This window comes from Leopardus geoffroyi, chromosome D1 (genome assembly GCF_018350155.1).
Source record: "Leopardus geoffroyi isolate Oge1 chromosome D1, O.geoffroyi_Oge1_pat1.0, whole genome shotgun sequence".
Taxonomy (NCBI): domain Eukaryota; kingdom Metazoa; phylum Chordata; class Mammalia; order Carnivora; family Felidae; genus Leopardus; species Leopardus geoffroyi.
In genome coordinates, this window is record NC_059329.1 from 110,972,036 (window position 1) to 110,993,938 (window position 21,903).

General features: G+C 58.9%; 1 protein-coding gene and 1 long non-coding RNA gene across 3 annotated transcripts in view; one reads left to right on the forward strand and one right to left on the reverse strand.

The window, feature by feature from the left end:
• LRP5 (LDL receptor related protein 5) overlaps positions 1–21,903 on the forward strand; it is a 105,731-nt gene that overhangs the window by 77,724 nt on the left and 6,104 nt on the right. Inside the window, 10 exon segments of the mRNA XM_045486152.1 lie at positions 2,002–2,325; positions 3,564–3,763; positions 8,110–8,318; positions 9,485–9,675; positions 10,286–10,495; positions 13,621–13,746; positions 16,489–16,725; positions 18,823–18,933; positions 20,625–20,861; positions 21,047–21,186. Of these exon segments, the coding sequence (XP_045342108.1) occupies positions 2,002–2,325; positions 3,564–3,763; positions 8,110–8,318; positions 9,485–9,675; positions 10,286–10,495; positions 13,621–13,746; positions 16,489–16,725; positions 18,823–18,933; positions 20,625–20,861; positions 21,047–21,186 (1,985 nt within the window).
• LOC123602035 lies at positions 14,308–16,216 on the reverse strand. Of its 2 annotated transcripts, XR_006714321.1 has the most exons (4): positions 15,828–16,216; positions 15,482–15,557; positions 14,576–14,662; positions 14,308–14,421 (listed from the first exon to the last, which is right to left on the reverse strand). It is a non-coding gene; the product is annotated as an uncharacterized LOC123602035 (long non-coding RNA). The 2 variants fall into 2 exon arrangements; XR_006714322.1 differs by lacking the exon at positions 14,576–14,662 and having other exon boundaries at positions 14,311–14,421.

A 21,903-nucleotide genomic window follows, 5' to 3' on the forward strand; every position in this document is an offset into this window, starting at 1 on the left:
GCCAGGAGTCCAGTTTGATCCTTCAGTATCACAGCGTAGGCTTTCATTGATGGGGAAACTGAGGCCCAGGGAGGTCACAGGATCTTCCCAAGGTCACAGAGAGATTCCAGGGCTACACGTTTAATCTCCATTGGACCCTGGGCACCTACTGCGTGCCGGACATTGTGCTGGGACCACTCACGGGCCACACCCAACATCCTGGGATTAGGTAAAAAAAGAGAAAAAAAATGCCTCGTTCCAAGTCACCCAGCAGTAGGGGCGGGGCGTGCAAGTCTAGACTCTGTTCCGCCGGAGGGGAGTGGTTATGTTAGTTCTCTCGGTAACGCACCAGGTGATGGGGCCGCCCTGTGTGAGGGGGCGAACTTGAATTCCTGATGGCTGCTGCTCCCTGGGGTGGGCGTGCTTGTGCCCATTTCACAGGTAAGGAAACCAAGGCACAGGCTGGCCGAATGGCTTGTCCCAGCCCCAGCATCCTGGTTTCTGCTCCAGACGGGCTGCACCACCGCCGCCCCCCCGCCCCCCGCCCGCCCCTGCACGCTCACCGTGCTGGCTTCTGAGGCCAACGGCAAGGTTTGAATGTGTCCCCAGGCCCGCAGTGAACGACAAGAGGCTGGTTGGTGCATGTGGGGAACCAGTCACTGAACAGCTGCGGTTGCCTGAAATAATTAAGCTCGGTAATTACCCCAGAGCGAAGACACGCTCGGGCGGAAATCCACGGAAACCCTGGAGACTTGCAGGACCCTGCAGACCGAGGGTGGCCGCGTGTCGTGGGCCTGGCTGGCACTCTGCTGTGGCACGCGTTCCGTTGAATGCCACAGACACTTACCGAGCGCTCGATTAGTAAGGCCCCCGGGTGGATGAAGGGTGGGTAACGGGGCTTCTGAGAGCCGAGCAGCGCCTGGAGCACGGACCTGGGGCTGTTGGGGTAAAAGTGTGTCTCACGCATGATGGTTGTGAACACCTGTCCCTGCAGCAGGGCCCTTGTTGGGGGGGGGGGGCGGGGAGCGCACATGTGCATTTGATGGAAGCAGTCGGGGAGCCTCTTAATAACTGGCGTTCTCCCAATGGCAAAATAGTCAGCGTAGACACTTTCCGAAAATACAGAACCATATGAAGAAACGCGAATTATTCCTAATTTTCACCGCCCCGTGATAACCAATACTGACGTGGCGGCATGTTTTTTTCCTAGTCTCAAAGAAAACGTTTCTAAGATTTTATTTTATTATTTTTTTTTCTTTAACGTTTATTCATTTTTGAGAGAGAGAGAGAGATTGAGAGAGCGAACAGGGGAGGAGGGGAGGGAGAGGGAGACAGAATCAGAGGCAGGCTCCAGGCTCTGAGCTGTCAGCACAGAGCCCGACGCGGGGCTCGAACTCCCGGACCGCGAGATCATGACCTGAGCCGAAGTCGGACGCTCAGCCGACTGAGCCACCCAGGCGCCCCTCTGAGATTTTATTTTTAAGTAATCTCCACACTGACACGGAGCCCCGTGTGTGGTGTATCATACGTGGGCTCTGCACGTGGCCATGCTATCGTTGGGTTACCCCACGGTTCATTACAAGGGTCTTCCGCTGCTGGGGTATAGGGTGTGGTTGCTGCCCCGGCTTCTGTCTCCAGGTGCCGGTTTTGCTGTTCTAGAACTTTCTATCCTGGTGATCATACGGCACGTGCTCTTTAGGGTCTGGCTTCTTTCAGCTGCCCACCATTTTTCACCCGCACGACTGATGGGCGGGCATTTGGGTTGTTTCCCGCTCGCGGCTCTTACAGTTGCTGCCGTGCGCACTCGCATCGATGTCGAGCTCGAGCGGACCCCACGTGCGCTCCTCTTGCGGGATAGGAGGGGAGTTGCCCGGTCACGGGGTGGGTGGCGTCCGGCTTCAGCCGGCCCTGCTCGTTTTCCAAAGCAGTTGAACATTTGGACCTTGACCCGAGTGGCCGGGCAGCTTTGAACCAGTCGGCGGCCGTGTGTTGCTGATGCCGCGTCTGCGTGTCTCCACGCAGGTCAGGAGCGGGTTGTGATTGCCGACGACCTCCCACACCCCTTCGGCCTCACCCAGTACAGCGATTACATCTACTGGACAGACTGGAACCTGCACAGCATCGAGAGGGCCGACAAGACCAGTGGCCGGAACCGCACCCTCATCCAGGGCCACCTGGACTTCGTGATGGACATCCTGGTGTTCCACTCTTCCCGCCAGGATGGCCTCAACGATTGCACGCACAACAACGGGCAGTGTGGACAGCTGTGCCTCGCCATCCCTGGTGGTCACCGTTGCGGCTGTGCCTCCCACTATACCCTAGACCCCAGTAGCCGCAACTGCAGCCGTGAGTGTCTTTCTTGGCTCCCGCGCCCCTCGCCCGTGTTAAATCAGGCTGGTTCTGGGAGCCGAGGGAGAGAGACGCTTCCTTTCTTTCTTCTAATGTTTATCGATTTATTTGTTTTTTAACGTTGTTATTTCTCTTTGAGAGAGAGAGAGAGAGAGAGAGAGAAAGCACGAGCAGGGGAGGGGCGGAGAGAGAGGGAGACAGAATCCGAAGCAGGCTCCAGGCTCCGAGCTGGCAGCACACAAGCCCGACGCGGGGCTTGAACTCATCAACTGCGAGATCATGGCCTGAGCCAAAATCAAGAGCCAGATGCTTCCCCAACTGAGCCACCCAGGTGCCCTTAGAAAGGAGCTCCTTTTCTGGGGGTGCCCCGGTGTTCACGGGTGGCTGAGTAGGTTTTGCACCGTATATACCGCCTGATACCTAGAGGCCTAGGCCCGGCTCTGTGAGTGAGTACTCTCCCCAGTGACGGTGTTTTATGTCCAAAGATCCCCCCGTGGAATGTCTCAGCCGAGGGCTTGGCCCATGTGTTTGTGTCTTGATGAAGTAGTGGGTCCTCTGTCCAGCCTGGGCCTCCCTACTCTTGGGCTCCCTTTGGTCCTGTTGTCCCCGTCCCCTGGGGGCCAGACCTTGCGGGGTCAAGCACAGGTGGTGCAGGTGACCCATCACCCAGCGGGGATGCCTGTAACTCGAGTCTCTGCTCCTGTGGCCAGCAGACTGGGGGCCGTGACTTTGTTTCAAGCCACCCAACTGGAATTCTGACAGGCTGTGGCTGTTGGCCTCTTAAACGTTCTGAGCGGTGCAGTTTCTGCACTGAGGCCGTTTTGCTCACTGACACCCCCACGAGGTGACCCCTCCCACGCCATCGTTCACCTCATACCATTCACTTGACCACCTGAGGGCCGACGGCAACTCACACACTTGTCCAGGCAGCAAGTACATTTGTGGGTGGGAGTTGACTATTTGCTACTATTTCCCTGCTTCTGTCTTAAGTCTTGAGAAGTTAAAAATCAGTTGCTATCTGCTTTAAAATAACTCATGCACTCACAAGATACTGAAACAGCAGAGACACGCATCATGCAGAGAGGAAAATTCCCCACGGTCCACCCCCTGGAAGTACTTTTAGGTCCTTCCGGCGCTTTCCCCGCCGCGAAGGGCGACGCGGTCCATCCCCGCCGACCCCGTCTTTGGCTCCGGATGCTGACGCGCAGCCCCCTCATCTGTTTGCCTCATTCTAGCGCCCACCACCTTCTTGCTGTTCAGCCAGAAATGTGCCATCAGCCGCATGATCCCCGATGACCAGCACAGCCCAGACCTCATCCTGCCCCTGCACGGGCTGAGGAACGTCAAGGCCATCGACTACGACCCCCTGGACAAGTTCATCTACTGGGTGGACGGGCGCCAGAACATCAAGCGAGCCAAGGACGACGGGACCCAGGCAAGTGTAACCCGTTGGGGCATGTGGGGGTCACTTCCGCGAGGAACCCACCATGGCAGTCCCACCCCCCTCCCCTCCCCCGCTTTGCTTTGCCAACAGAGCACGGCTTGCGTCAACAACGGCTTGGGTTCTAGTTATGTCATCGCAGGGTATAATCCTGAGCAGTGGGAAACCCTTAGATTATATGCAGAAACGGGATTTTCTTTTTCTTCCCACAGTGGTTTCGCACAAGCCTAGTTGGTATTGGTTATTCTGGATTTATTTTTAGTTCGTAGGAATCGTACGGTCTGTTTGCTTTCACGCAGCATCTACGTTCCTAAAACTCACTGCACGACGCAGAATCACACAGGCAGACCACAGGGCGATGGGGGAAGGGGGCAAGGCGCACCGCACTCTGAACTCTCGCCGGTGACACGTGAAGAAAAGATAGGGACGTCGTAAATACAGGTGCACCTTTCTGCATACGTTCAGTGGTTCAAGACGGAACTCCTAAGTGACTGCGGCGCTTTACCTTGAAGAGACCTGAAGTTGCTGAGGACACGGGGGCGCAGGGCTGCAGCTCGTGGGTGCGCATGAACCGACAGGACGGCGGGCGGGAAGTCACGAGCCCCGCGCTCACGGGCGTGACGCCGCCCACGGGAGATGGAGGGAGTGGGGGGGGTGGTGTGTGTGTGCTCGTGTATCCCTGCCCTTCTCCGCGTTCCCCGAGCGTTTCTCACGGACGACCTGTGCGTTGGCAAGTGTGAAATCTCTGTCGCGCTCCAGCCGTCCCCGGCGTATCACTCACTGATCCCGACAGATTCGTCTTTTCAGAATGCTTATTCCAGCACAACGGACGGCTTCCGTGCTAGGTGTCTGTGGCCTGTCCCACGAAGGACGTTGTCACTGCAGCCTCGGGGCCCACTCAGAGTCTCCACGTGGCAGGCGGCGGTGGCCGGCATTCCGTTCGTGTGGCATTCGCTCACGGACACGCCTGGCTCACCGTGCCTGTTTTCAAGGACTCCTTTTACAGAAGCCACGGAACCAAATGTTAACCTGCTCCGTGGCCACGGTCGGGGTAGGCACGTAGGTTGTCACGGTGAAATCTCGGCACTGTTACAACAGCGATGCAGAGAAATGCTGCCGGTGGAGATTTTGGGGTGACTTTTGTGTCAGTAAAGTTCACTTGGCCATTTTCTACCCCAAACTGGGTGCTAGGGCTGTGTGTACGGGCTCAGCATCGCTTCTGGCAAAGTACTGCATCCAACGACGATGTGAAGTTAACAGGCTGTCCTCTGAGGTCTGTGTCCTTGGTTGGTGATAAAAGCCCCAGCCTAGGGGTGCCTGGGTGGCTCAGTCGGTTGAGTGTCTGACTTCGGCTCAGGTCATGATCTCACAGTCCGTGAGTTCGAGCCCCGCGTCGGGCTCTGGGCTGACAGCTCAGAGCCTGGAGCCTGCTTCTGATTCTGTGTCTCCCTCTCTCTCTGCCCCTCCCCTGCTCGTGCTCCGTCTCTCTAAGAATAAATGAAACATTAAAAAAAAAAAAAAAAAAAGCCCCAGCCGAGGGGCACCTGGGTGCCTCAGTCGGTTAAGCATCCGACTCTTTCGATAGCAGCTCAGATCATGAGCTGAGGGTCATGGGATCAAGCCCCGAATCGTGCTCTACACTGACAGCATGGAGCTTGCTTGGGATTCTCTCTCTCCCTCTCTGTCCCTCTCCCACCTCTCAAAATAAAATAAGTAAACTTAAAAAAAAAAAAAAAAAAAAAAAAAGCTCCAGCAGAGCCTTGGCAGCTGTGTATCATCTCTGCGGGAGCAGAGCTGGTGAAATGGTGGGCATATATTCCTTTCTTCCCTCCACCATGCAGGTGACAGTCCCTTTGAGTCCTTTGGAGAATGGGAGGTGTTAATTGATGATGGGTGGCTTTCCTGCTGAGAAAGGTACCAGGCGCAAATTGCCGGAAAGTCTCATCAAGAGGGTTCCTTCATGGTGTCCTGCAAATGCGAGGGAAGACTTTGAAGGAAAAGTCCTTTTAAGAAACACCTTCTGGGTTCCTACTTCATTTGGAAAACATCTGTTTCCCTCCCTGTGCGTCTTGCAAAACTCTACCCTCTAGTGGCTTTGATCCTTTATGAGGGGCATCCCTGAGCCCCAAAGACGACGTTTTAAGTTGTTATCTACTTTGGCTAAGTTGTTTTCCTGGTAAACTTTTTCAGGGTAGTAAATATACACAAAAGTTATCATCTTAATTATTTCCAAGGACACAGCTCAGCAGCACGAAGCGCACACATTGTCCTGTGGCCGTCACCCCCGACCATCTCCAGATCTCGGTCATCTCCCCAAACTGGAAGCCTGTCCCCATGAAACACTGACTCCCCCTCCCCCTCCCCCACCGTAAGGCCGCCTCCCTTCTCCTTTCCCTCTCTACGAATCTGACTATATTCTAAGTACTTCGTATAAGTGGAATCATGCAGTGTTTATTTATTTTTTTGTGTGTGTGACTGGCTTCTTTCACTTAGCATAATGTCCTCAGGCTTCCTCTGTATCAGAGCAAGTGTTAGAATTTTCTTCCTCTTTTTTTTTTTTTTTAATTTTTTTTTTTTTCCAACGTTTATTTAATTTTGGGACAGAGAGAGACAGAGCATGAACGGGGGAGGGGCAGAGAGAGAGGGAGACACAGAATCGGAAACAGGCTCCAGGCTCTGAGCCATCAGCCCAGAGCCCGACGCGGGGCTCGAACTCACGGACCGCGAGATCGTGACCTGGCTGAAGTCGGACGCTTAACCGACTGCGCCGCCCAGGCGCCCCAGAATTTTCTTCCTCTTAAGGCTGAAAACGCTCCATTGCGTGGGTGGACCGCAGTTTGCTTCTCTGTCCTTCCACTGATGGACGCTGGGTCTTTGGGCTGTTGTGACAGCACCCCTGTGGATGCCCCCACGTGGCTAGGTGCTACTCTGTCCTTGGGGAGGAGGTGGGGTGTTGACTGCGGCCTTGAATAGGATTCTATTAAGAAATCTTGCATTCGTGGAGTTCCGGTTTTATAACTGGACAGTCATCCGTCTGCCTGAGGACAGGTGTGGGCAGCGTGTCACCTCACGCCCCGTGCATTTCTCAGCTGCCTGTTCTGATGGCTGGCGTCCCAGAGTCTGTGCTTCGGGAGAAAGGGATGTGCCCAGTTGGAGCAGACGCTCGGTTCCCAGAGCGCCCAGCTCTTGGGAAGGTGGGCGTTATCACCGGCAGAGGCACACGACCCTTTAAAGAAGGGCTCTGTGTTCAGATGTGAGTCACACACTGCTAGCCGCCCAGTGGGACTGTGTGTGTGTGTGTGTGTGTGTGTGTGTGTGTGTGTGTGTGTGTGTCGGGGGGGGGGGGGGGAGGTGTACCCTTCCAGCTGGATTCAAGAGGCTGGGCCTGGTGAAGGGGCTTCTTTTTGGCTGCAAGCCCCTTCTTGCCACCAGGGGACTTCTTTTCAGTGACTGCCAAAGAGATAAAGGAAGTTTGCAATGAGCTCTTGTGACAGCATCATCTTAAGGATGCCCTCAGAGGAAGGGACTTTTCATCCAAACCATTGGTAGCAGTCCGGGGGAGCCTGCCTTGCACCAGCTCAGATCTCCTGAGAACCTGAACACGGTCTTACGGGTTCCACCAGGGAGTGAGGCTTCTGGTCTGTAAGGCAGATGAGGGTGACCTCGGGCTCTCCCTTCCTCCGCGGCATTTCATGGAACCCCCTGAGATATAGCAGGTGGCACAGAGGCAGAGTTCTCCGGCAGGGCAGAGACCCGGAGAGTGTAGACAGAACCACTGCTGGGAGGGGCAGCTGGCCCCTTGCTCGGGACAGGCACGGCGTGTCATCACGCACCCCCACCCGGGCCCGCACCCCCGGCCTCTCCTTCAGGGAAGGGGCCGTGAGAGGTGGAACTGTGTTCTATACACCTGTGGTCCTGTCACCCTGAGTTGAACAAATAACAAGACTTGAAGGTCTTACTCCCAAAGCATGAGCCCAAGACGACGAGCGAGAAAAGAGAAGATGTCTCTCGAGAAGGAGGCTGTGACCCTGGGCTGACTGTCGAGCCACCAGGCGGCCCTTCCGGGGCAGGAACGGGACCCGGAGGGCGTGGCAGCAGGCAGTCCACCGGGAGTTTGCAGAGGGGTGGGCTGGAGATCCGAGCCGAGGGGCGAGGGCCCTTCTAGGACCTCTCCGTGATCAGGTTCCCTCTCAAGCGGGCACGTGGGGGAGTGCTGATCCGACAGGAAAGGTCGAGACGCAGGGTCGGAGATCGACTTTCAGTCTGAACTCGGGCACCGAGGCCTCTGCCCTCCCGTGACGCCCGTAGCCAACGCCCATCTCTTCCTGTGTTACATGCAGCCCTTCGTTTTGACCTCTCCAAGCCAGAGCCAAAACCCGGACAGGCAGCCCCATGACCTCAGCATCGACATCTACAGCCGGACGCTGTTCTGGACGTGTGAGGCCACCAACACCATCAACGTCCACCGGCTGAATGGAGACGCCATGGGTGTGGTGCTCCGTGGGGACCGCGACAAGCCACGGGCCATCGTCGTCAACGCCGAGCGAGGGTGCGAGGCGGTGGGGTGGGCGGGCACCGCGGTGTGGGGTGCTGCACCCCGGGGCAGGGAGACCCGGGAAGGATAGAAGTTTTAATCCGTAGGTTTTGCACCATCCCCATCAAATTTGAACCCTGAGCAAAAATCCCTTCCATAGCATCCCAGCTGGGGGCTGGCTATTTGAATACGTCTCACCACCAGGAGCTCACTACCCTCCTGGGCACAGCCTCGACTCCCGGGAGCTTCTTCCTTCCACGAGGAGGTAGACAGACGTGGAGGGTCCCAAAGGGAATAATAACCAGGGCGAGGGGGAGCCTTAGAGCCACGTGCCGTAAAGCTCAGAAACAAGGCTGAGCGCAGGAAGGTTCCTGCACGGCCGCCGCGCCAGGCGGGAGTCAGATTTTTGGGGGCCCCGTTTGGTGGAGCTCGGGCTGGGCGACGGCCAGCGCGACCCCGCGTCCTGGGCCGGGCAGACCCAAGTTGGAATCCTGACCCCATCGCTTCTGCCCCCGTGACCCCAGGCAGGTGAAGTGACCTCGGGGGTGCGGTGTCTTCTTCCGAGAAGGACGATGGTGATGTCAGCCCCCGCGGCACACAAGTGCTCAGGGAGCACAAGCCTAGTGGCTCTTCCGCAAGCTGATGAGTCTCCCTTGAGGCTGGCCTCCACGGAGGCAGGGGCTCCTTTGCTGCAGCCGCTGGGGTGGGCGCTGGTCCCCAAGGCTGCCGCCACAAATGACCACAAGCCGGGGGAGGTGAAAAGAGCAGATGTGTGTTCTTTCACGATTCCAAAGGCCAGAAATCTAACGTCAAGTGGTGGCAGGGCTGTGCCCCCTTCAGAGGCTCTGCGGGGATCCTTTCTTGTCTCTCTTCCAGCTTCTGGGGTCTCTGGGTGTTCTTTGACCAGATGGCCTCACCGTAACTGCATTACAAAGATTCAGCTTCCAATTATGGGTCCCCTTCTGAGGTTCTGGGTGGATGGGAATTCTTGGGGGGACATTGAACCCCATAGGGCCTGGGGGGCGAGCCCTCAGAGGCCGGGGCCTGGTGCCTGGTGACTTTCCAAAGCCCGGCTGGATGGCCGCGGGGTCAGGGGCTGGTCTATCTGGCGCCTGGCGAGCTCGTTCCCGGTGAGGGATGGGGGGGGAACTCAACACCCTTCACCTGCTCCCCTCCCCCAGGTACCTGTACTTCACCAACATGCAGGACCGAGCCGCCAAGATTGAGCGAGCGGCCTTGGACGGCACCGAGCGTGAGGTCCTCTTCACCACGGGCCTCATCCGCCCCGTGGCCCTCGTGGTGGACAACAGGCTGGGCAAGCTCTTCTGGGTGGACGCGGACCTGAAGCGTATCGAAAGCTGCGACCTGTCAGGTAGGTGCCCTGGGGCCTCCCCAGGGATTGGGTCCCTCGGCAGCCCACACGTCTGACCTTCCCGGGGACACCCGGCCTTCCTTGTCACTGGGAACAGTGGGGGCAGCCGCCATGTTCGTCAGGTGGGCGTCATGCTGGGGCTTTATGTCTACCGCGTGCTGTTATCATCTGAGAGTTCCAGGGCGTGGGTCCTGAATGATCCCCGTGTGGCGGGGCAGAAGAGGCATCTCAGAGAGGGTGGGTGACCTGCCAGGGTCCCACAGTGTGGGCCGGGACCCCTCTGCCTCCAGCACCCACCCCTGTGGCCGCTCTGCCCTGGGCCGCCTTAGACCCGGATGCCTCTGGGCTGGAGACCTGCTTAGAGGGGCTTTTCTTCCGTACGCGGGGCGGGGGAGGGGACGGGGCGGCACTGTGCTCGCAGGGAGGGGTCGGCCCAGGTGCCAGGTCGGCCAGCTTCCAGGGAATCCGCTCCAGCTCCTGGCCCCGGCCAGAGCACAGAATCCACCCCCCCCCCCCCACCCCGGCTCCCTGCGGCCCTGTGTTCCGAGCTGAGCATGGGCTGAGCGCTCGGGGTCAGCGGCCACTCGGGGGGCACTTGTCCCACTTGCAGGGGCCAACCGCCTGACCCTGGAGGATGCCAGCATCGTGCAGCCCGTGGGCCTGACCGTGCTGGGCCAGCACCTGTACTGGATTGACCGCCAGCAGCAGATGATCGAGCGTGTGGAGAAGACCACCGGGGACAAGCGGACTCGAGTCCAGGGCCGGGTGGCCCACCTGACCGGCATCCACGCCGTGGAGGATATCAGCCTGGAGGAGTTCTGTACGTGGAGGGCGGGCAGTGTCGTGGGCAGGTCCCCGACCGACCGGAGTGGGGGCACCTGTGCAGAGCCCTGAACCGGCCCCTCGGAGAAAGTAGGAGGCTGGCCAGTGTAAAGGCTGCGGGCTGACTGGCTGTTGGCAGGGGCCACTCTCGGGTCCTCGAGGCCACTCTCGGGTCCTCAGTATGCCTCTCCATCTCAGCAACAGATCCGAACCTGACTTCCTCGTCTGCCGGACAATCTGCTCGGCTTTTCCAGGGTCCCGTGAGAGTCACCCACTTTCAAATTAGCGTCCCCTTTCATTAACTCCAGCGGAACCCCATCCGCCGTGTTGGGGATTAGGCTGGGAGACTGGAGGCATTTTAGGATTCTTCCTCCGACAGTCTGGGCTGTGCCCAAGGGCTGGGAGATCAGGACCCCTACACTTGGGACCTCTGGTTTCTCCACCCGCTCTGTGTATGACTATAGGTGGACACAGGAAAATGTGTCTGTCTGTCTGTCTTTCTCACTCTGCTTTCACTAAATACAACCCAGCTGCCAGCTGCTTGCGTGGACAGAGCGGTGAGCAGGGCCGTCGCTGTCCCTGTCCTGCGATGCCCCTGGTCTGGCCATCTTCGAGCTCCCTGTTTTCAAGGCCCGGGATGGGGGCGCTGGGCCCCTCACGCTCCCGCTGGCCACGTGTCCCGTCCCTGGAGTCCTTGTCTCTGCTCGCCTTCCTCTGCTCTGAGTAACTCCTGCTACTTCCTCGGCCCCCACCCAGGGTCAGGTGTGGCACTTTGCGTGGATAAGCTTCTCTCGGCCTCCCTGCTCTGCAAAGCTGCTCTGACCGTTTAGCCCCCAGGCCCTGTGCTCAGTGCATCACTATGTTGCCTGTGTTGTTTTGCCCTAATTCTGCATTACATCTGAGGAGGGTGGGGCTTAGAAAGGGTATTAACTTCCCCCGTCAACGGGCTGATCAACACGGCAGGGCTTGGATCTGAGGGCAGAGCCCCTGTTTCTTTCAACGTTTTATTTATTTTTGGGACAGAGAGAGAGACAGAGCATGAACGGGGGAGGGGCAGAGAGAGAGGGAGACACAGAATCGGAAACAGGCTCCAGGCTCCGAGCCATCAGCCCAGAGCCCGACGCGGGGCTCGAACTCCCGGACCGCGAGATCGTGACCTGGCTGAAGTCGGACGCTTAACCGACTGCGCCACCCAGGCGCCCCCAGAGCCCCTGTTTCTTCACTGGCTTTTCTGAAGCTTACCCCCGGTGGGTTGGGCAGATCAAGTTCATCAGAGTTATGTGTGGAGTCCAAACATGTGGCTCTGAGTGAGGTCGTGAGGCTGCCTGCTCTGAGCTTGGGGGCGTGACCTCCGATGGAGCGAATTGGTCACTTCTGTGTTGACTGCCGGGTGGCTGGTTTCTGTCCTTGTGGGTTCTTGGCCAGGTCCTGCCTAAGTGAAGTCACTGGGCCAACGGCTTCCGGATAGCCGAGGCACCCAATGGATAGGGGTGAGAATGCCTGAGTTTCCCTGGCCCCTTACACCATTCTCAGGGAAGCCACTGATTACTGGGTGTCACAGCCTTCAGAACCATTCAGCATGGTGAACATTGAGCCCACGAATGCCCAGACCTGCCGGTGTTGGCAGAAAGCCAGGCAGGCCAAGCAGCAGGTCCTTGGACCTAAGGGGCTGGGAGAGCCAGGAAATGTTTAACAAACAGGGATGAAGCTGGAAACTGGGATGTCCCCATGAGTGCCAACGTGTGATGTCTAGGGAGAGGCTCCTTGTTTTGGGTGAGGGTGGGAGATCCTTGAGTGAGCACTCCCATATTGACCTGGGACGTGGAGCGCCCAACCTGCTTACCCACGAAATTCTACAGCTAAACTCTAAACCAGGCGTGGCGCTCCACAGCCCCTGGGCCCCATCTGGACATCACCTGATCTTATAATAAAGTTTTATTGGCACACAGCCACGCCCATTGGTTTGTGCATCACCCATGGCCACCCTTGTGTGACAGCTGGCAGGCTTGTGACAGATGGTCTGGCCCATCGAGCCCAAACCCTTTACTTTCTTGTTTAGAGAAAGTTTGCTGACCCCTGCTCTAAACTGTGACTTCTGTCACTTTAAACTCTTAACCCCCGAGGTTGAGGCAGGACACTGATTTTTCCGTGGGGCGGGGGGGGGGGGGGGGAGTGCTTTTTCTCCTTTCCTCTCGCCCGGGGGAGGGCAGCCACCCTCTTCGGCGTCTTCCTGTTCAGGTGTTGGTTAATTCGGTTAATTGAATCGAAAACCGCAAGTTCCCCGGGGATGTGCCGTCCTGCTATTTATCCCCATGTGTATTCGCTTCCTGTGATGGCCATGACAAGTCTTCACAAACTGGGTGACTTAACGTAACAGAAGTGTGTTCTCCTACAGCCTGGAAGCCAGACGTCCGAGGTCAAGGTGTCAGCAGGCCTGTGGCCCGCTCTGGGGGCTGTGGGCTGGGGCGGCTCTGTGTGTCCTTCACGTTGTGGTGATTGCAGGTGCTCCTTGGGCCCACATGGCTCCAGTGGGGCGGGAGAGAGAGAGAGAGAGAGAGAGAGAGACAGTGAGAGAGAGAGAGACAGTCCCTGCACAGACTTCTCCCCTGTGTCTGTGTTCACCTCTTCTGAGGCTCTTATAAGGACATCTGTTGTTGCATTTAGGGCCCACCCCGAAAATCTAGGATGACCTCATCTCCAGAGCCTTAATTTGATTACATTTGTGAAGACCCCTTTTCCAAATAAAGTCACATTCACAGGTTCCAGGCATTAGGACGTGGACATATGTTTGTGGGGGGTGGTGCACTACACCATGAGAGACAGGCAGTGTAGAGTGATGGTTGTGGGCGCAGTGGGAGCTAGTGTAGACGGGCTAGGGTGTGATGTTGGGCCAGTTCTGTGAGTGCTTTCAGCCTCTCGTTTTCCTGTCTGTAAAATGCACGTTAATGGAAGTAGACTCTGTCGGCTGCCCCGGGAATTAAGTGGGATTAACTGCAGGGGCCTGGCCTATAGGAGTGACCATTCTTGTGAGTTCTTGCCTGGCCCTAGTTTCCAGCACCCTTGGGGCTACAGTCCTGAGGTGAGAGGCCGAGCCTGACCCCCTCTCTCTTTTTGTGTCCACAGCGGCCCACCCGTGTGCCCGGGACAACGGTGGCTGCTCCCACATCTGCATTGCCAAGGGTGACGGGACACCACGGTGCTCATGCCCAGTCCACCTCGTGCTCCTGCAGAACCTGCTGACCTGTGGTGGTAGGTGTGACCTCAGCACTTTCTCTTGGGACACCGGACAGGGACTTGATTTGCCCAGCATCCTTTTAAAGTCACACTCAGTGTGGCATCCATTCTCCAGGGCCAACTCTCCCTTCATCTGCCTTTCTGTTCCAGGGTATGCATTCGGGGCTACGAATTTCCCTCTAAGTACTGCTTTTGCTGCATCCTACAAATTTTGATAAATTATATCTTCTTCAATTTGTTCACATGTTTTAAAATTTCTCCTAAGACAATTTCTTTGTTCCCTGAGTTATTTAGAAGTGTGTTGTTTAATTTCAAAATATTTGGGGATTTCCCAGCTATTGGTCTGTTACTGATTTCTATTTAATTCCGCTGTGGTCAGAGAACATACTTTTTATGATTTCTATCCTTTTAATATTATGACCCAGCATGTGATCTTTCTTGGTGAGTGTTCCACGTCAGCTTGAGAAGAATGTGTCATCTGCTCCTATTGGGGGAAGTGTTCTGTAGACATCAGTTAGATCCAGTTGACGGATGGTGTTGTTCAAGCCGTCTGTATTCCCCCCGACTGCCTGTGAGCTGTCAGGCAGGGGTGCTGAAGTCTGCAACTCCAGTAGCAGGCTTATCTGTTTTCTTTTTGTAGTTTTGTCTTTTCTTTCTCCTTCCATGCTTGATTCTCTTCTTTCCCTAAAGCTGAGTGGGGAGTGGTCAAGAATATAAGCTTTAAGGTCAGACAGACCTGGTTCAGATCCCAGCCCTACCACTTCCCAGCAATCCCGAGCTGGTCACTCGCCTCTCTGAGCCTCCACTTTCTCTTCTGCAAAATAGAGCAGTCGAGAGTGCCTACCTTGGAGTTGTGACATTAAGTAACGAGCACTTTGCATGGTCCCCAACGTGGCACACGGGAATGCCAGCTGCTATTACTTGTGGGACACTGGGCAGTAGTAACAAAAAGGGACGACCGTTATTGTCACTTGTGATGAAGCCCAAATCCTGGGGCTTCCTCTCTGCTGCCCTCAGTGTCCCCCAGGTCACAATGGATCTTCTCATCTCCCCTTCTCTTCTGTGAGCTCCTGGGGGCTGGTCTTTATCCTGCCCCTTTTCTGCTTATCCTCACCCCTTACGGCACCCACACTGTGTCTTACACAGAAGACAGTCAGCACATGCCCACCAGTGCAACACAGATGCCTGTCCTCAGCTGGCCTTGCCCCTGGAGAGACTGTCCATTGCCAAGGAGCTCAAGGGGTAGGGCCACAGGAGCTTTCGCTGGTCCTTTCTCACACTGTGAACCCCAGAGAGCTTTGCTGAGAGCAGAGGGGAACATTTTGTGGCTGTCCCTGCTGGGGGCCGCTTTGACTCTCCTGAGCGTCTTTATGGCTTTTCTCCCAAGTTCCAGCCCCAGGGCTCAAGTGGCTTTGTGGCCTGAGTGGCTCTGCCACTCCCACAGATGTCCAGGCTGCCCTGGAAAAGAAGGGGCTGCACAGAGTGCTCTGCTCTCCCTTGGACCACAGCCCTGGGGCTCCTGAATGACGTGCCCCTCTGCCCCTCCCCTGCCGTTGGCCCTTCAGACTTGATGCCTGGCTACTTCTCTGGGGACAGCACAGAAGGATAAGAGCTCCGAGGGGCTCTCAGGGGTGACGTGGACCCTCGTGCCTCGTGAAGTGGCAGGAGCCAGACAGCATTCTCAGCACGCCATCATGAAAGCTGTTTGAGCCCTTCCCGAGTCGGCACGGCCACACACATCTACACTCACCTTGCTGTCCCGTGAGGGGCGTGGGTCTAGCGTCGCTGCTTCTGTTTCAGAGACGAGGAAATGGAGATCGGGGGAGCTGGGGGGGTTTGTCTGGTTGTACGGTTGCCGAGGGGGGCTAGGTTCAACCCCAGACCTGTCCACCTCCCTCCTGTCCCACCCTGCGCCCCAACCATGTCCTGGCCTGCACTTGGCCTGTGCTGAGGAAGTTGGATCTGAGGAGTGGAACGACTCACCGTGGTCAGCTGGTAGGAGGTGGCCCCAGGTCTCCTCTCCACCCACCCAGCTCCCCATCTTCAGGTGACTCCCTCCGTTGGGAGCCTTCCTACTCCTCCTTGCACCCCCTCACCGTGGTATTCTCGCCTTCCTGCCTCTCCTTAGCTCACTCCTCAGCAAGGTGCCCTGCAGGTCCTCCACCGGCCCCCGCCGTGTCCGTGGGTCCCACGAAGTCCCAGTCCCACTGCAGCAGCTGCCCCAGACCTGTAACAGGTGCTGGTCCTGAGCACCTGCTCTCTGACCCTTCATCTCCTAAGGGGTGTGCGTGTGTACGTGCGTGTGCGTGTGCGCGCACAATGGACACTCAGGTGTGGCCAGGCGGACGTGCACACGGTGCAGCAGACTGGCAGCCCGGCCTGGGACCCCAGGCAGGTAAAGGCAGGGCTCCAGTTGGGGGTACCGTGGGCATCCTCAGAGACCTGGCCCAGTCCCTGAGTTGCATGTGAGGGGATGGAGACTCACACGAAGGGGTCGTGCCCCAGCCTCTCAGCGGTCGGGGTCGAGTTTCCAGCCCAGAGCGTTTTCTGCTCAATTTGGTGTAGTACCTGCTGCTTCAAGCCCAGGTTCCCGAACACCCCCCGTCCCCTCTACGGTAAAAAAAAAAAAAAGGCAACAAGGAAGATTCACAGCGGCAGGTCACATTGCAGTGGAGACCGCGCGGGTGCCGCACCGTGATTGAACCGCGGCGCATGGCCCGGCGGGGCGGGGCGTGATGGTGTTCCTGTTCTCCGCAGAGCCTCCCACGTGCTCGCCAGACCAGTTCGCGTGTGCCACTGGGGAGATCGACTGCATACCTGGGGCCTGGCGCTGCGACGGCTTCCCCGAGTGTGACGACCAGAGCGACGAGGAGGGCTGCCCGGTGTGCTCGGCGGCCCAGTTCCCCTGCGCGCGGGGCCAGTGCGTCGACCTGCGCCTGCGCTGCGACGGCGAGGCCGACTGCCAGGACCGCTCGGATGAGGCGGACTGCGACGGTGAGAGCGGCCCCGCCCTCGCCCGCTGGCCCCGCCCCCGGCAGCCCTGGGATGGGCACGCCCCCTGGCTCGCCCCTGCCCGCTGGCCCCGCCCCCGCCTTTGCCCGACCCTGGCTTGGACCACGACCCCTCGCAGGCCCTGCCCCACCCCCGCCCTCCCCGGCCTCATCCTGGCTGCCCCCTTCCTGAGATTCTCCCACCCCCTGCAAGCCACTTGCCCTGTCGTCCTCCCGGAGCGTGAACCCAGGCTGGCCACGCACGAGTAGGGTAGAACGTTTGTCCGCAGCGAAATCGCTAAGTCCTCAGGTTGGGAGAGGAAAATGTTATTCGTAGGCCTACGGAGGAAAACTTTGCCACCCACCCTGTCCTGCCAAGTAGTTTGGCTCGAAGGCAGGCCGGGAGAGTCTACTTGCCTTCCGCCCCTGGCTCAAGAGTTTCACAAAAACCCCAGGCAAATGCAGTAGTCGGCTGGATAAATCCCCGTCCCCAAAGGCAGCGCTGCCCTCCACAGAGCAGCCTGTGGGATAATGCTTGTTCCTGAGTGGTTTCTAGCAACCCGGTGAGCCGAACGTGACGAAAAGATGTGCTTCAGTCATCTCGGTCCACTCTGACCAGCAGGATCTTCCTTCAGACCTTAGCAGTGAGGTCTTAACCTCTGTTTAACCTTAACCTCTGTTTCTGGGCGTTCTCTGAATTTCCCTTTTATAAACGACCCGCTCAGTGGTTTCGTGCCACAGAGCGTCAGCCCCACAGCCCCACGACTGCCACCGAGCTGTTGATGGGCTGCTCTGCCTCCCCCGTAGCCACCGGCTGCTGTTGTGGGATAACCCACAACTGGTGGATCACCGTCTACTGTCCCCGTTCGTGATGAGCAGCCGTTTATGGAACGTGAAGGCCCGGGGGTGGGGGCTCATCTCCTCAGCTGGTCCTGTACAGCCGCAGATGTTAAGTCTTTGCAGCTTATGGACCCTCCGAGAATTTGATGGAGGTGGGAGGCCAGGGGTTGGCAAACCGCGGCCTGAGAGTCAGATCCAGACCGCCACCAGGTTTCGTAAAGTTGCGTGAGAACACAGCCAGGCTCGCTTGTTTACTTGCACTAAAACGATAGAGACCCGTGGCCCTCAAGGCCTGAATACCTGCTGCCTGGCCCTTTGCAGAGACGTTTGCTGAGCCCAGCCATACAGCCTTGCCCTAGCACGAGTGTTTAGGTGGCCGTCTCAGAGGATGGCAGGAGCCCTGGCTGGGAACCGTCCCCCCGCCTCTCCCCCTGTAATGTTTCTCTGGGAGCAACGTGCAGCACCCACAGCACGCCCTAGTTCGGGCTCTGGGCTGCACCTTCTGTTTCAGAAGCTTCCTCTCCTTTGTTACCAACAAATTGTCCCACCCACTGCGAGGACAGGGTCCTCTCACCTCCGGCTCCCAGGGAGGGGCGCTTGGGGCGGGGCAGGGTGGCTGGAGAGCTTGGATAGCAAGCACTGGGGGTGGGCCATGGCTGAGTCCCCTGGGCAGTGCCCTCCTCTGCAACGGTAGCTCCTTCTGGGTTGGCATTCTGGAACACGAGGGAAACGGGCCATACCCAGCCTTCCTCCTCTTAGTCTAAAAGGCCGTGAGCTGCCTTTTCCTTCCTGGTTGAGCCCTGCTCCCCCTTCCTAATCCTCCACCCTGGGAGCTCTGCTGAGATATCACCTGCCCCTGCTCCCACCCATTCTAGGTCATTCCTCTAGTTGGCTGTCACCTCCCCATAACTCAGGAGAGCCTCGGGGCAGGGGCTGTGTTAGTCCTGGCTCTGCATGGGCCTGAGCCGTGGTAGGAGCCTGATAAGTACTTCCTGGGAGTCACTGAGGTCCCTTCCCTGCCAGCCGTGCCTAGACCTTGGAATAGGGGTCATCGAGGGGAGGGTGGAGACCGGATTTGCTGTGGCCATTCCCTGAACCCATCCTAGAAAGAGTCCCGTTTGTCCGTTCTGCGTTTGGAACCCAGATCTTTCTGTTGGGTCTCGGGGGCGGGGCGGGAAGCGCTGGTTGGCGGCTGTTCACTTCGCCCTCCTGGCGGCGTCACGCCCTGCAGCCTCTCTGAGCGCAAGCCCTCCCCCTGCAGCCGTCTGCCTGCCCAACCAGTTCCGGTGCGCCAGTGGCCAGTGCGTCCTCATCAAGCAGCAATGTGATTCTTTCCCTGACTGCATCGACGGCTCGGATGAGCTCATGTGCGGTGAGCCAGCTTCCCGTGGAGGGTTCACCCTGGGCTGGGGTTCTCCCCACGAGTGTGGGGTCTAGAGGGAGAAGACATGCTGAGGGCCTGGTACACGGACAGAGGAGGCTGGGAGGTTGGGAGCACTACGCCTTGGGGGAGGCCGGCAGGGAAGCCTGCCTGGAGGTAGGGGCAGCTGTGGGGCTGAGCTGGGAGGGGGAGGGGGGCGCGTGAGCCCATGGGGGTGTTTCCGGTTGTGACGGAGACAGGCCCCTGTGGTTGGGGCTGACTGTGCCTGAGAGGGCACGCTTCTGCCCGCCAGGACCTCACTCGGCAGCCTCTGTCAGGCATCCCCATGAGAGGATGGGGGTCGGGGTGGCCCTCTCCCTGCCAGCCTGCTCTCTGGCGAGGAGGTGCATGGTACTTTGTGCCCCGTGAGTGACGTGGCCTGTACAGTCAGGGGTACGGCGGCCATGGGATGTGAGGCCAGGGCAGTCAGGGAGGCTTCCTGGAGGTGGTGGCTCTTGAAGGGCTGTCTTTGATTCCGACGGGGAGGGAGCTGGAGTCTCAGGAAGTGGGAATGTGTGCACACGTCTGAGGACGTGGGCTCTGCATTCACTGTAGAGATATCTGGGCTGAGAGCTGACTACGGGAGAGGGGTGTTGAGAGCAGGGAAGGAGGAGGGCTCCCTGAGCACGTTGTCCCTTCGTGTGAAGCGAGGTGAGGCACCTCAGTTAGCGTCTCAAGAAAGTGAGTGACCTGGGGCCGGAGGGCGGCCGTGGGTGCCACCGGGGGTCACGCCCCCACCCCTTTGCTGGCAGGCGCCAGTCTGACCGTGTCTCTGTTCAGCCTCTGGCATGATGGCGCCTCTGGTGTCAGGGGCGACATTTATCCAGAGTCTGGTCCGGTCACCCAAGCCGGTGGTTTTCCTCCTCTGCTTTGGGTTCTGGCTGGCAAGAGGGGACGCGGTGGACGGAATCCTTGGGCCTGATGGGAAAGTGAACGTTCTTTTCGCCGAAGTTGACTTTAGAGTCTCCGTGCTCCCTCCCCAGGGCGGGGGGGCAGCCTGAGGAGCACCCCCCTGCCCCCGGCCTTCGTCGCTCCGTCAGGATGCCCAGAAAGACCCTTGGGCCCCGAGCCTGGGCTTGGCCCCTGCCCCTCACACTGCCCTCACTTGGGACCTCTGTGTCAGCAGGCGCGTGGGGCTCAGCGAGCCCTGCTGGTGAAGGCCTCCGGCCCCTGGGGTCTCCATCAGCCCAGCTCTGCCCCTGCGCGTGGGCCAAGTCCCCCACTGGCGCGGCTCGGAGCCCCCGGGCCCTGCCTGCCTGCCCCCACCCCCGTGGCCCTTGTCAGCTCCCGGTGACCGGCTCCAGCGGCCTCCTGGCCCACCTGACTTGGGGGCATCACCGGGCCTCCAGTGAGCCCTTGGACCCTGGGGGATGAGCCTGAGACGGCTCTTGAGGGCTTGTCGGGCAGCGTGGAGAGCTCCGCCAGGGGTGGGGCGGAGGGGGGAGGGTGATCCGGGCAGGCCAGGAGGGGTGGGGCGGCATGGCGCCCCAGCACCCAGCTTCTCCCTTCCTCCCACCCTCCCCCAGCGGGTGCTGTGCCTGGACCGCAGCGGCCCCTCCAGGGCACACGGCATCCACCCCCCGCGGGAGGGCCTGTCCTTCTCGGTTAACGTCGACCATCTCTTCCCACCCGTCCTCTGGCAGAGATCACCAAGCCGCCCTCCGACGACACCCCGGCCCACGGCAGTGCCATCGGGCCGGTCGTAGGCATCATCCTCTCGCTCTTTGTCATGGGCGGGGTCTACTTCGTCTGCCAGCGCGTGGTGTGTCAGCGCTACACGGGGGCCAACGGGCCCTTCCCGCACGAGTACGTCAGCGGGACCCCCCACGTACCCCTGCATTTCATAGCCCCCGGAGGCTCACAGCACGGCCCCTTCACAGGTGAGGAGCCGACGTGCGCAAGGGCCCTGGGCACGGCTGGGGTGAGCGGGGAAGACGCACCCTGGCGGTGGGCAGAGGGGCCTGAACCTGGGCCTGGGGGCCGCGGGAGCCGAGGAGGGTGTGCTTTGGCGAGGGGGGGGGGGGTGTGTGGCCCCTGAGCCACCTCGTCCCTCCCCCCGCGGCAGGCATCTCCTGCGGCAAGTCCGTGATGAGCTCTGTGAGTCTGATGGGCGGCCGGGGCGGGGTGCCCCTCTACGACCGGAACCACGTCACCGGGGCCTCGTCCAGCAGCTCATCCAGCACCAAGGCCACGCTGTACCCGCCGGTGAGTGGGCGCGGGAGGAGGCCCGGCCATCCGGGGGGGTTCCCACCATCGGTGGCCGTCCAGGGGGACCCCTTCCTGTGACCTCAGCATTTCTGGAATTATCAGCTGTCCCGCCGTCACAGAGAATGGTGACAGCGTTCACTTTCCTCCCTCTGCACATCTTGTCGTTTTTCCCTTGTGACTTTTTTTTTTTTCCTGTTTAGAAAGGGTGCTCCTTGTTCATGGTGGCTCATCTGGAAACCCCATAACAATATCAAGGGCGGAGTCTCCCCCATAACCCCACCTCCCAGGTTGCCGCCGGGCATTTCAGTGTCCCGGAGATTGTCTTTGACCCTCGCAGGCCCACCCTGTCCGTGACTGTGTCTCTTGTAGGGCCTGTCTGGACGGGGTGCTCCCAGTGTGCCTGTGTGACTTTCTCCTTGCTGTCCCTGCCGAGAGCACCCGATGTTCCCTCCCAGGCCCTTGCTGGGTCCCAGAAAACAGCTGGGTTGTTTTCCAAAGGGCTGGCACTCACAGGTGACTCTTGTGGCTGAGCTTCCAGAGTCGGAGTGGGTGAGGGCCTAGTCCGAGGCAAGCCACACGCTAGAGAGAAGTGGTCACACAGAGGGTGACACACAGAAGCCCCCAGCGCCCGAGCTGCCTACAGGTTCCTGCCAGGGGGCCTCTCCCGAGGCTGGGGAGGACATTCCCAAGGGCACAGCCCCAGGGAACGGGGCG